This window comes from Molossus molossus, unplaced genomic scaffold, assembly GCF_014108415.1.
Source record: "Molossus molossus isolate mMolMol1 unplaced genomic scaffold, mMolMol1.p scaffold_m16_p_9, whole genome shotgun sequence".
Lineage (NCBI taxonomy): Eukaryota > Metazoa > Chordata > Mammalia > Chiroptera > Molossidae > Molossus > Molossus molossus.
Window position 1 is genome coordinate 62226542 of NW_023425403.1, and position 14555 is coordinate 62241096.

General features: G+C 40.8%; 1 protein-coding gene across 2 annotated transcripts in view; it reads right to left on the bottom strand.

Annotated features, from left to right (window-relative positions):
* The window catches only part of PSD3 (pleckstrin and Sec7 domain containing 3), a 344873-nt gene that overhangs the window by 30925 nt on the left and 299393 nt on the right, over nucleotides 1–14555 (bottom strand). For both annotated transcript variants that reach the window (XM_036249651.1, XM_036249652.1), the window contains exons 10-11: nucleotides 5962–6119; nucleotides 3262–3406 (exon numbers count right to left, since the gene is read on the bottom strand). In XM_036249651.1, the coding sequence (XP_036105544.1) occupies nucleotides 3262–3406; nucleotides 5962–6119 (303 nt within the window). The remainder of the gene's footprint in view (nucleotides 1–3261; nucleotides 3407–5961; nucleotides 6120–14555) is intronic.

Sequence of the window (14555 nt, forward strand, 5' to 3'; positions counted from 1 at the left end):
AGAACGAACAGAGCTAGTGATGAAACATTCTAGAATGATCTCTTCATTCTCCAGATAGAAAACTGAGGCCCACAAAGGCTTGGTGATTTATTTGTAGGAAAGGAAATCATCTTGTTCTTTTACAAAGAAATTAAATTCCTGAAAGGACTTGGTTATCTTGTCTTATGTCACACAAGAAGATTCTTCTTTTTGGTTATTGCTTTCTTATTTAAAATCTTGAATTCATCATTTTGATTGCATTACATATGCATTTTTTTGCACTTCTGTGGATTTATGTTCAAAATGAGGAAATGTATAAAAATTGTATGCATCCTATTTTTAGGTCCAGTGTGAGATTTATTTAAATGAGAGATTCTGCCTTGACAAAGGCACTTGCTCGCCGGTCTCATGGTAAGAACACACAGTGGAGGGACACGTTCGTTTTCATGGACAAGTGACTTACTAACAGCCCACACATAAATAGGACAATAGTACACTTTTCAAAGGAGAAAGTAAACAGAAATGTAGATTCTGTTGTGAGGAAAGAACAAGGAAAAACTCTTACGTTGCTCTTGCTTATTACTATTCCCCCTTAACCTCAGCTCACCTTCCCCCCGAATCTTTCATAGCAGTAACTGCGAGAAGACCAATCTGCGGAAAAATAACCACCGGGAAATCCCTAGTGAAGTGAATAGAACAAACCCACCTTCTAAAGGTACTCTTTGCTTCCAGTTTGTGTTTTCTCATCTTACCTGTGTAATGTGGTTTACTGTTTATGTTAATACAGTGAGGTTAAAATCATGTTAAATATCCAAAATAAAGCGGGAAGAGTCCATATTTTTGGGTAGATGGAGAAGACTGCCAACATGCTCTCTGGTCATCAATAAGAGGTAAAGCCTTCCTTTGACATTAGAGTATTTCTTATCCTTGAAAGTTCAATGCCTTTCTGCCTTGCAGCGTGAGCTGGCCTAGTCCTTCCTGTTCTTCCCAGTTTTCTCCGAAGTCTATGAACTACGGCATACTAGCAATGGCTTACATGGTGAGAATTCGTGTCAATAATCATGACAAATTTACAAAAACAAAAGAATCTTTCCTGAAACCATGTCCTCCTCTTCTTCCCGCCAGTCTGTCTTGTATAAACCTACAGCAGGACTTACACACATTCCCTTCCTCCACTTCCCACTGCCTTTCCTCTCTTCCTCCAGGAAGACCACGTGGCCTCTCCTCCCGTCACTCATCCTGCTCCCACCAAGGGACCCACGACCTCTCTGCCACGTCACAGGAGTGTTTCTGGTCTGATTTTACCTGACTTTTCTCCCTTTTCTTGGCACAACATTCTCCGTTTCTTCTCAGCTAACTTAAAAAAGTTTGTCAAGTATCTGTTCTTCGGAGCACCAGGCACTACAACATTTGGAGTCAGAAAAAGGGGAAGAACCCAAGGAAGGAAGAACAGGAGGGAGACCAGGAGACAGCGAGGTCCCCAGGGCCAGGTCAGACACCACAGTCCCAGCTGCTCAAGCCTAGATGACAGCCCTATTCCTCCACCTCAACCAGCCACAGGGTAATCCATCTACCCCTCGAGCTCTCTCACCTGCCTCCACGTCCATCCATCTCTTCTACAACTGACTTGTTATTATCCTCGGCATTACTGACAATGCCTTTAAAATCGGCTGTTCTACCCTGGCCAGCTAGCTCAGTTGGTTAGAGTGCTGTTTCAATACACCAAGGTTGTGCGTTGATCCTGCTCAAGGCACAAGAATCAACCAATGAATGCAGAAGTGAGTGGAATACCAACTCGATGTTCTCTCTCTCTCTGTCTTTCTTCCTCTCTTTCTAAAACAAACTAACTAAATAAATTTTAAAAATTGCCTTTCTGCTTTTGGCAATTTCCTTCTCTAATACCTCCTTCCTACTGTGACAAGAATGACTTTTAAAGCACACATCGAATCATGTTACTTTGCTGCTTTCACAGTGTCACCCTGAGGATGCTGGGGAACTAGTGAAGCACCCAAATCCCATGTGTAACACGACCTTTCATCAGCTGGCCTTTGCCGCCCTCCAGACTAGAGGAACATTCTCGCCTCTTCTCAACACTCTGCTCAAATCACATTTGGTCACTATGTGTGGTTCCTGCACCCCAGGGCTTGCTCCTCGGCCTTTCGATCCCCTGCTGGACCATTCTCTTCCCGAGCACATCTAACTGCTGCTCATCCTTAAGTTCCTAATAGTATCACATGGCCTCCTTCCCTGCCACGGCCAGGACAGACTCCCTCTCTTGTGCCCCCACAGCACTCTGGACTTAGACTTCCTGTCCCTCTATCCAGCTGTGTTACAACGACTTGCTCATTTGTATTTGACAGTCCATTCTCAGCATCTGGGTTTCTTTTGCCTTTCTATCTCCAGACCCAAAGTAGTTTCTGAAGTACAACAGGCACATAATGCAAATTCATTCAATAAAGGTATCATTGATAATTGTGACATCAAATGTTTAGAGGAGCCAGTTAATATGAAGACCTGGTTGCTCAGAGATGGATGGAACTATTTCTATTGTACCAGAGAAATTCACAGCAGACGTCGAAGCAGCTCCTCGAATCCTGCAGCAGCCAATGCAACAGAGTGCTGTGGACACATTTAAAGTTGGCACCCCTGGGTTGCATGCAATGTCCTTAGCGCAGAGTTTCAAGTAGGAGAGGGACGCGATAAAATGTGATCTTTAGGGAGATCCGTCTGACACAGGAGAGAGGCGTATGTAAGGACGAGAACAGAGTCTGAGCACTGAGTCCTGATTCGCTGGGCACCCCCACACAGTGCCCTTAGCTCTGCCCGACGGGGAGGGAAGGCTCTGCCCCACTCAGCTGTGAACAGTGTCCCCGGGAGTATTTTTATATACTTAGCGTCAAATACAGCCTGGGAGATGAGAAAACCTCAATTAAAAAAAACCTGAGAGAATATATAAAAAGCTTGTTTCCAAGCCAGGATATCTAACATTAGCTAGTGAGTTCAAAAATATGAGCTGTTAGTACAAACAAAACAAGAAAAGCCAGGCCTGTATGACCGACCGGATAGTAAACTGCTACACATTTTAGAAACTAGTTCAAGTGTCCTACTCTCCTTGACTCGGCTGTCGGCTTCCTCTGTGCAGTGAAAACCCCAGCACCCTTCACTTCGACCCATTCGAACAACAGGTCCTCCCAGGGCAAGGTCTCACCCCTGGCCCCCAAATATGAAGCAATATTCAAATACCGATGTTTCCAAGGTCAAAGCATTACCCAGATGACCTACCTGAGACAGCTTTGTTGTAGTGGCCGGCAGAAGTGGGCGACTGAACTTCTTCTGAGACCCAATGGCTGCTGGAAACGGTGGTGCAGAAAACACGGCTGCAACGCAGTTGATTTTGTTTATCCACCCCTGCATTTCCTCGGGACTCCTAGGAGAAACACACCGACGTCAGGGGCTTTCTACGGCTAAGTGCCTCACGCCGTGCCCATTGCTCACTGCTCATTGAAAATGGCACATACAATCATTCATTTGTCTTGGTACAACTAATCCCTGACAAAACTCCATTGCAGATGAACATTTTCAACAGCAATCACCATGGTAACGAAGGGCCTGGAACCTAAGATCATTGTAGTGTAAGGCTGTGATTATCCCTTAAGGATACAGACTGAAAAAGAGCAGAATCACTTGATAATAAATATTTATTAAACCCTGCTTTTTGTTTGATACTAGGCTAAGTAAAAATTAATTAAAAAACGAACTCATCTCTTTCAATCACATATTTGATTTTAAAATCCAACTGAGGAATGCATTGACAGAGGGAATGTAAAGAGGTACACACACTTTGGAGGCAGGTTCGATGGTTTATTAAAAAGCCTCTACAAATGATCATACAACCCAGCAATTCGACTCCTAGGTACAAACCCAAGAGACATGAACACGCAGAGGCACACAAAGATCTGTATGTAAACGTTCACAGAAGCATTCTTTGTAAGTCATAAGAAAAAAAACAATCCAAATGTCCGCCAACTAGTAAGTGAATAAACAAAATGCGATATATAGCAGTCAGTCAACTGCTACTCAGCAAAAAAGGAATGGAGTGCGGACACACGCTACAATGTGGACGATCCCCCAAAACAATGCCAAGTGAAAGAAGCCAGACACAAAAGACCCATACTATATTACTATATGATTCCATTTAGAGGAAGTGCCCAGAAATGGCAATGCTACAGACACAGGAAGGAGACAGTGGTGTCTGGGGTTGGCAGTGACTTCAAAGTGGGCACCGAGGGATCTCTTTGGGGTGATGGAAGTGTTCCCAAACTGAACTGTGGGGTGGCTGCACAATTCTGCAAATTTGCTAAAAGTCACGGACTTGTACAAATTAATTATGAAATTAAATGGTAAATATAACACATACACAGGATGTTAAAGAATCTACCCCAGAGGATGTGGGCATCTGATGTCCTTGTCATACTTTAATTTACATGTCACCTGTTCTCAGAGTCTAGAATGGACAGCAGTTAATAACTATTTGGGAATTCATAAATGAGTGGTAGAGATGGTCGTGAAGCAGGACAGGTTATCGACTGTGCATATAATCAATAAACAGATGGACAAAATGTCAGCCAACCCAGCATCATTTCCTGCACCGCCTACCTGGAGAGAAGCCACGCTCCCCTGAGGTCACACGGGCATCGTCTCTAGTGCACGGTGTCTCTCTGATCTGATCTCGTCAGTTCTGTGCTTTCAATGGACTGATTTTGGCATTAATTCTATCTGAAGTAATTGCATCTCCTTAGCTATTATATCTGGTATTTTAGACGGAAAATAAAATAATGTTGGGGAATAGAATAATTTGAAGGACTTCTATTACTAATAACTGTAATTACACAGCTGGCTATGGCTCCCTTTGTGGTGTTAACACGGCCTTCCTCCCACGCTACAAAACCCTGTGCAATTTGGATCTCCTTACAACTTCCTCTTCACTGATGGCAGCAATTTTATACCCTTTCAGGTCCAACATCCACAAATCACTAGAGTACCTGTTCTTGTTCTTATTTCTTTCTTGGATCTCATGTTGTTTTGATCAGTAAGCATGCAGATACTTGTGTTCCTATCTTGATGTCGAACATGAACCCCGGCGCCCAGTGTGGTCCACTGGCAGTGCTCAGAGGGATTCTGAAGTCAAGTTAGGCTGCGAAAGGTCTGCTGTGGACAATTAACAGTCTGCCACGAACACCGATGCTATGTGCCCTCCTATTAAAATTCCTGTTCTAGAGGCTCAGTTCGGAAAATCCAGTTTCTCACTGCACAAATCCAGAATTCTCCACATGGAATGTTCCACGTCAAAGCCCAAGGCTGGCGTGCCCCCTCGCTGAACTGCCATGCCATCCTATTTCCTTGCCCACAGTAGGCTTTTATCTTTCCCTCCTAGTTCAGTCGCAGATTAGCTCAGAAGGAGAGAAGAGAGAGAATGAATGGAAATCTACACTTATTGCTGCACAGTTTCTATGTGCCTCGCACTGTGCGAGGTACTTTCTACACCGGATCTCATTCGTTTCTCACAGGAACCCTGAGACTCCCGTGATCACCCACGCTAGTGGCAAGCTGCGGTCCAGGTTAAGTCACATGCTGGGACGGAGAACTGGGATGGGGGTTTGAACCCAGGTTTATTTTACTCATTGTGTGACAGACCTTGTTTGCTAAAACCCATGTGTTTTATTCACAAGGATGTGAAGTTCTAGAGACGGTAAGTAGCTGACTGAAAGTCACAGGGCTACCCTGTAGCAAACAAAACACTTGAGCCCAGGGTTTCTAGGTCTTAGTTCAGTTTTCTTAGACAGCCAGCGGTCTCTCTAATGTAACCAATGCCTTTGACTCCAACTCAAACAAATTCCCCTGCAGACCCTGATTCTCATTCTCGGTATAAAGTCGGCCTGTGCAAACGGAAAAACAAGACGAAACCAAACCAGCAAAACATACTGGGCCTGAAAAAGCAAGACCCTCCAGTCGGCAGTCTTCAGTTTAAGCACATTCGGCTTCTTCTCGTAGTCCGTGGCCTTGGACGCCAGGGCGTGGTGCACACTCACTGCATTTTTCAAATCCTCTTCAGACAGAGACTTCTCTGGCTTATATTCATCCTGCAGGTGGGTACCCAAGAAACAAAGACAAGGTCACGTTCAGATGTCACATCTTTATAAAACGTAAAAATACAAGAAAAGATTGAGAACATTCATGATGGTGTGTGAAACAAGTGAAATGAATGGTGAGGAAAGACAACTCTTTGCTGCTTCATATATGTCACAAAACATCCTGCCGTTTGAAAAGTATGCTCAGAATGAGAAGACACACTTCACCTAAGGGGCACTTTTAACAAAGCTGATATAGCCCAGCCCATGAGGCTCAGAGGTTGAACGTTGACCCATGCACCAAGAGGTCGCCAGTTTGATGCCTGGTCAGGGCAAAGGCCCAGGTTGTGGGCCCGATCCCCAGTGGGGGGCAACACAGGAGGTGACCAATTGATGTTTTCTCTCATCAATGTTTCTCTCTCTCTCCCTCTCTAAAAAAAAAAAAAAAAAAAATCAATAAAGAAAAAAAAGCTAGTATATGATAATTAAGGTAAATAGCTAAAGGTCAAAGATAAAATGTCCATCACAGACATTTTGTAGTAATTTGAAGTGAGGCTCAGTACACAGCTAGGGTGATGTGATTTCAGGAATGAATGGACAAATAAAAAAGCTTTCAGATATCCATCAACAGAATTATACTGAAGGTAAAACCAAACTACTGTTTTCTTTGCTCTAAAGACACATTTTTTGCTACTTTCTTTTGAGGCTAATATTATCAAAAGAGAAATGAACAATAAAATAAAATGATTTCTCCAGTTGTTCTGTGAAAAACAAGGGGAAAATCAGTTCAATAATCAGCTTAGCTATATTATCATAAATTTGAAAAACTGGGTAAAATAACATAAAAAGGGAGATGTTATGTATAGATGCAGATTTATCTTTGGGCATGATCTATACACATAATTCATAGAATTTATAAAGGTTATTTTCCATGGCTTCCCTCCAAACATAACTTAACCCAACCAGTAGAATAATAAAAATTTAAAACAAATTTGATTCTATTACTATGATTATTCTATCTAGTAGTTTTCCTGGGTGGTTGTTGTTGTTGTTGTTGTTGTTATTATTATTATTATTATTATATCAAGTAGTTTTCCTGGGTCCATTAGAATAAAAAAAGGCCTCGAAACCAATGTAAATATAGTAAACATTACAAACTCTTATAGAAGATGTTTTCTAGTGTTTAAAGCCCTCTCTTCCCCTCCCCATATTTTATCAGATATGACACTAAACTTGCACTCTGTAAAGAGAACACACGTGCATGTACATAGAGACACACACATCACACGTGCATGCATGCCTTCACTTTCTAATTAGTAGAAGCCTAGAGGAAGACAGGGCCTATTACCATAAAATAGCTTTATACATTTTCAAAAAAATTACAATAAGACCCTTGCATACCTTCCCCCCTCTCCTCCCCTCCACAAATCAAGCAATAATTCAAAAGTATTATTGCCATCATTTCAAACCGAGTCAGAAATAAACAGCATCTGTTCATCTTGAATGATCACTGTCAGTGACAGTGCTAAAGGACAAAGGTGGGGATCATCTAAATACACAGTAAATACCAACAGCAATGTAGAGACCGCCTAAATACACAATATCAAACGAAGAAATTCCTACTGTAAAATGGCAGTCTCTTTTATTAAGCCTCAGAAACACAGAACTGCTGCTGACAATTCTAGAGAGGTATGATGAATACAGGAGAATGAAAAAAAAAAATCTTGCCCTGTCCGGTTTCGCTCAGTGGTTAGAGCATCGGCCTGCGGTCCAGAGAGACCCGGGTTCGGTTCCCGCTAAGGGCGCGTACTTAGGTTGCAGTTTGTCCCTGGCCCTGGCTGGGTCGTGCGGGTGGCAACCACTCAATGTGTCCCTTTCACATCGATGTTTCTTTCTCTCTCCCTCCCTCCCCACTCTATCTGAACAACAACAACAACAACAAAAAATGAAAAATGCCCTCGGGCGAGGATAAAAAAAATCTTAAAATAAAATAAAATAAAATAAATTTACATGTATCTGTTCTTCTATAATGACCTTTAATGCACAAAACTCTAATCTAATTATGTTTTGGGGTCTTGTCTTTTCTAAATGAGATGTTTCTTAGTGATTTAGCATCCCAAAGATTCACAAATCTCCTTCTAGGGGAACTGTGTTAGAGTAGGAGTAACTACGAGAGGCAGCATGACTGCGAACCCCCTCCAGCCGTATGACTGTGCTTCCACAGAGCCCTGCATAGCTGGCCACCCACTCAACTTCACCAGTTGGTTTCAGAGAGGAATCTGAGTGGGGATAAATGACCAGGGCCCAAATTTCTTCACAGAATTGATATGCGACTTTCATTCCCACACATGACCTCCAACATACCTGATATTTGAGTGTGCACAGAGATCAGCCTAGAAATTTGTATGCACCAATTTTGATATTCTAGATCCATCACTTAGGTTTTTTTTTTTTTATCTTAATTGCTTCTCATTAGTTTATATTGGTTAATTGTTCTTGTTGTTTGGATTTAAGATGATTACTTAGTTCTTTTGCTTTTTAGATTTCTTCTTTAATTAAGAAAATTTAAGGCTGCAATTTTTTGCTCTGGGTACAGGTTACACAGTTTGAGAATGAACAGCATGCTTTTATTATTCTCTAGATAGTTTGCAGTTTTATTTTTTGATCTCTTCTTTGATCTTAGTCATGCCAAGGAATGTGTTCTTCAAATTTAAAGTACCTAAAGTCTTAGTTATTCATCATTATATTTCTAATTTTATTGGCTTGTAACCAGAGAATGTGGTCTGTAAAATCTATTTTATTTCCTCAAAATTTGTTGAGGTTAAGTTGTTAAGGATTCCAACTACATCTTTGATTTTTGTTAATGTTCCACAAACATACAAAACAAGTTTATTCTTTGAGGGATGAGTGTATATTTATGTTCAATTTTATTAACTCAATTCCTCTGTTACATTCTTTTTTCTATCATTTCATCCTCTTGAGATGAGCATATTAATTTCTTTCTTCCACTGTAACATGTTTTAAGTTCCCCTTGTATTTCTAATAATTTTGTTTTACATTTTAGTGGCTATGTTGCTTGTGTATTTAGATTTCTGACTGTTACCTTCCTTTTTAACTGTGATATTTATTATTTTAAAATGTTATTTATCCAGTTTAGTGCTTAGTTACGTAAGATGGAAACTTGAAAGGTTCTCTCTCCCATCAAAATGCTCTATTTCTCTACTGCTTGTCTATATCAATACGATAAAACGACTAAAATGATTTCAATTCCTACCACCCCTTCCCATTAATCTTAAATTTTGCAGAAATAGTTTAGCGTGTTTTATTCTGTAGCCTCGTATTATGTATTTTCTACTAGAAGAAACCCTATTTTGCACATGAGGTTTGATTGTGTCCATATTTCATTGCTCACCTACTTCTATCTTTTCTCCATCCTGAGGACTCTCTTCTCATCCCTTTGTTACTTTCTCTTCCTTCTAGTATTTTTCTTGGGTGGGTGATATATACTCAAGTTATTCTTTTCAAATATCTTTCCTTTTTTTTCCAACATGTAAAGAACTAGGTACAGAACTCTTGGTTGCATTTCTTTTCTACTCACTGGTCTGTAGGTGCTATTCTACTGTCTTCTACTGTCCAGTTTTACAGAAGTCCAAAGCCAGTCTGGCTCTTATTTCCTTTTCTTATATATATGTTTTAATCCTCACCTGAGGATATATTTATGATTTTTAGAGAGACAGGAAGAAATAGAAATAGATAGATAGATAGATAGATAGATAAAGAGAGAGACAGAGGGAGAGAGAAATATCAATTGGGATTTAACTCAAAACCTTTTGGTATACGTATATGTGATGATGCTCCAACCAACTGAGCCATCTGGCCAGGGCATTTTCTTATATTTTCTATTAGGGATCTCATAGGGGTTTCTTTTTATCCTTAGAATTCAGGAATTTTTGCTAGGCTATGCCTTAATATTCTCATCTACCCAGTCTGGAACTAAAATATTTCCACCCTAATTCTCCCTAATATAATCATTCACTTAGGCTGCTAACTGCTGCTAGGAACAACCTAACTGTGCAGCCAACACAGATTTATGGTCTCCAGCTATGGCTGCACCCAGTGCCAACCGACAATTCTCTAACCTGTCCACAATAATCTCTGGCCCATTCTACCAAATGCCCACCATTCTTTTCAACGCCTCTAACTCACCACCACTGCAGTCAAGAACATGAGTGCCTGGAGTAAGAACCAGCTAGGTCCACATGACTAGTTCTGATATGATACTTAATGTTTCCATGACCTTAGACAGGTTAATTACACTCATTAAGCTTGTTTTCTTTGGTTAAGCAGTGATGATACTTTGCTCATAGAATTGTAGGATGAAATTAAATGAGATACTTTTTAAAAAAAAACAAAAAACTCAATGTTTCACAGCATATATTAAGCACTCAAATGCTAGGTGGAATAATTTTTTTTAAATTTTTCTTTAAAATATTTCCATAACTTTATTTTTTTTATTTCAGAGAATCAACTTTTATTTATTTATTTTTTAATTTATTTATTTTTGTTACAGATGTTTCTCCCCCCCCACTGATTCCCCCCTACCCTCCCTCCCCACCCTGTCCCCACCTTTGTTGTTCATGTCCATTGTTCATACATACATGCATGTAAGTTCTGTGGTTTATCTCTCCTCCACCCCCTCTTCAGAGGATTGTCAGTCTGTACCCCACTTTAGGTGGAATAATTTTTAACATAATTTCTTAGTAGCATATAGCTTGACTTTGTATTTTATAAGGTCAAGCTTGTTAATATCAAACTTTCTGCTTACAAACCCTATAAACACCTATATTTTGTGATGACCTTTATCTTTTTTCCTCATGAAAGAGCAAAATCTTAATTAAGGCTAATCCTGTGCTCTCAGATCAACCTCCATCAGCTTTTCCAAGGATTTTATTTCATTGGTTATTATATTTCTTCTATATTTTTAATCATTCTCTGACTACTGACTTCTTCCCCATAACCTATAAATACACTCAAGGTCTCTCTTATCTTTGTAAGATAACAGTCCCTCCTGTATACTGCTTCCTCCTCCAGCTGTCGCCTCTCTCTTTGCCTTTATATATGAGTTAGTAGTCCACATGAGCTTTTTTTTTTTTTTTAATGTTTTCATTGATTTTTTAGAGAGGGAGGGAGAGAGAGATAGAAACATCAATGTGAGAGAGATACAATGATCAGCTGCCTCCTGCACACCCCCTACTGGGGACCGAGTTCGAAACCCTGGCATGTATCCTGACCAGGAATCAAACCAGGACCTCTCAGTCCATGGGATGGCGCTCAATCCACTGAGCCACACTGGCTGGGCAACACCTGAGCTGTTTTTATAGATTTCCAGTTTCCTCTTTAACCCACTGAGACATGGATTCAGTGAAACTGCTCCAGCAAAGGTTAGCAGTGACTTACTTGCAAAACTCAATAGATTTTTTTTAGTTCTCATCATAACAGCAACCTAAGGGAGTCAACAATATTCTTGAAATTCTTCCTTGGCTTCTTGTTAAAATATTCTCCTGGTTTCTCTCCTACCTCTCTGACAATGACTTTGCTATCTCATCTTTAGCCTGTCCTTCAGATGTTAGTTCTGCCACTGGCCTTCATCCCTCCTCCTTCCAAAAGTTCCCCTTGGGATGACGACAACTACTGTTATTGGTTAAACTCCCACACAGTTCTGGATGTCTAACGAACTACCACAGGTAGATAAGGAACATAGGACCAATGGTAGCTACTAACACTGGATGACTGAGATCTTCACACGTGGAGCACATTCCCTCTCCTGATATTTTCGTTCAAAACCAAGCTTAAAGGATAATCTTCTCAGACTTCTCTGAAAGTGCAAGGATTTTAGAACGTAACATTTATTTCAGCTCTAAGTAAAAGCTAATTTGTCGACTTGGAAGAACGGTACCACTGCTGTTTACTCTAAGGCGGTTCCCTAAACCCTAAGGTACACTGCCAGCCGACCTCACAGGGGAAGGAAGATAAGACACAGGACAGAAATGGAAGGCACGGTCTATTTAATTAGGAGGAACCCAAGCCTAAGAATTTTACGTTTAATAAGCTTCTGCTTTTCGAATGAATAGAAATATCATCTTACCATTTTAAAAAAAAGGCACAATACAAACAAAATATGTTGGAATTTTGAATTCCCACATCCCACGTGAAAATAAAACTCCAAATCCATTAAAAAAAAAAGCATCAGGACTGACAACTGGATACAAAGAAATGACTTTATCTTACAGAGTTCATTCTTACATCTTTATTTTTCACTGCTTAAAGTAGAAGATAGTGTTTAAATGATAAAACTGGGAAGGAAGAAACAGGGATAAATGATTGTAATCAAACCATTTCAAACCTAACACTCTTGGCTGTGCAAATCAAATGTGAAACAGAGAGCAAGATAAATTCAATCAAGACATTTTCTGTAAGAAAAGAAAATGCTCCATGACATCTAATTACCATCCATTCTCTCAAACAAATAAAGGGTGAAAATGATACCCCAAAACATGCTCCTCTCCTCTGTGTTTACCTCCAGTCTACATCTTTTTATCTAGTATGATTCATCAGTGCATCCCACCAACCTAACAAGCACCAAGAATGCGATTTCACAATGCTATTTATTTCAAGTTCATTTGAAGCATGAATTACAAAGATCTCCGCCCTAAAAATCTTGTTAATTAAGCCTTTTGTGAAAGGGAATCATAACACACCAACATAAAAAAATCATCTAAGTAGGTACAAATAACTGGCATCAATCTGAAAATCTGGACTCTCGAGTGAATATAAAGACCAATTTGCAAAGTAAAGTAACCAAATCTCAGTTGAAATTTATCAACATCAATTAAGAACATGCTCTAATTCCAGCTTTCAAAGTATTATTTACTCCATGTCTTATTAAACAAATAATATTGCTATATCTAATTAAAACAATTTAAAACAAAGTTGAAATGGTCTTGATTTGCACTAAGAGAATATAGATAGGAGAGCCAAGAACACATTCTTGCTTGAAGCTGAGGCTACTTATAAAAATGTCAGTAATTAAAGTGAACTGGATCCTAAAATGTCTATTAACTCCTGATATTAAAAAGGCATTAGGCCCGGGCTGGTTTGGCTCAGCGGTAGAGCGTTGGCCCGTGGACCAATGAGCCTCGGGTTTGATTCTGGTCAAGGGCACGTACCTCGGTTGCAGTCCGTCCCCGGCCCTGGTCAGGGTTGTGCAGAAGGCAACCAGTCAATGTGTCCCTCTCACGTCGATGTTTCTCTTTCTCTCCCTTTCTCTCCCTCTCCCACTCTGTCTGAAGATAAACAGAAAAATATCCTCGGGTGAGGATTAAAAAACAAAACAAATAAAAAAGCATTAAAAGTATTTTCATTATTTGATATTTTAAAAACAGTTTTTAAGTATTTCTGGCTAGCTATCTTTCTAAAACTCACGCAGCTTTATTTTTCTCTTACTAGAGGACACAGGACGTGCCACATCCCCACACTCCCGAGCGAGGAGTAAAGCAGGTCAAATGAAGGCACGTTTTGCCCATCACTTAATTAATCACATATCTGAAAATCATTTATTTACAGAATTTTAAACCTGAAAGGATTCTTTCATAAAGGATCATTTCATTTCATTTTCTCATGTTAGGTAAGCAATTTTAGAGTCAGAAAAATATGTCCTACATTACTGTACAAAGGAAAAGTAAGAGAGAATAAGCAAGTTAAAAATCAAAGGATTCGAAATATTTGTATTTCTTGTTCTGTTAACATGAAGCTGGGCCCTTGTTCCACGCTGCACGTGGTGACACGGGAGACTTCCGAGTCCCGGCCTCCGAGTCGCAGGGGGAGCACTTGGGCCTCGGCAGGGCGGGCAGGGCGGGTCCCGCTTCCCCAGGAAGGGCCCAACTTCGGGAGGCACAGGGCGGTTTCAGGATAAATCCAGTGAGGGAACCAGAAGGGATGCTTTGTCTCTGTAATGAGGACACAGCTAGACTGGAAGAGAGTTCGAGCAGATAGCTCTCAGCGGCCTTTCAGAAAGATGACAGGATTCCCAACTCAGTATCTGAAGAAAGTTAAGTCTTCAAGTTTTTAAGCAGAAAAAAACCTGGGCACCCTTGCATACCTGGTGCATGCTTCTCACACGGATCCGTGTTTACTGGCGGAAGCCTACTGCTGGCTTCCTGCTGGCCGAGGGCTGATCCTGGGAAAGGCTGCACGGGTCCCTGTCCCCATGACGATGTGCCCGTCCATCAGCCCCCTCCCACCACTCCGTTCAGAGCCTGGCGAGACCGAACTAGTGTCTGCTTCGTGCGTCCCTCCCACTTTCCCGTGAGGGAGCCAGAGAGGGAGAAGTCCTGCCGAAGGGCCTGAGCAACACACAGAAAACGAGGCTTATCCCTGGACCCCTCACAC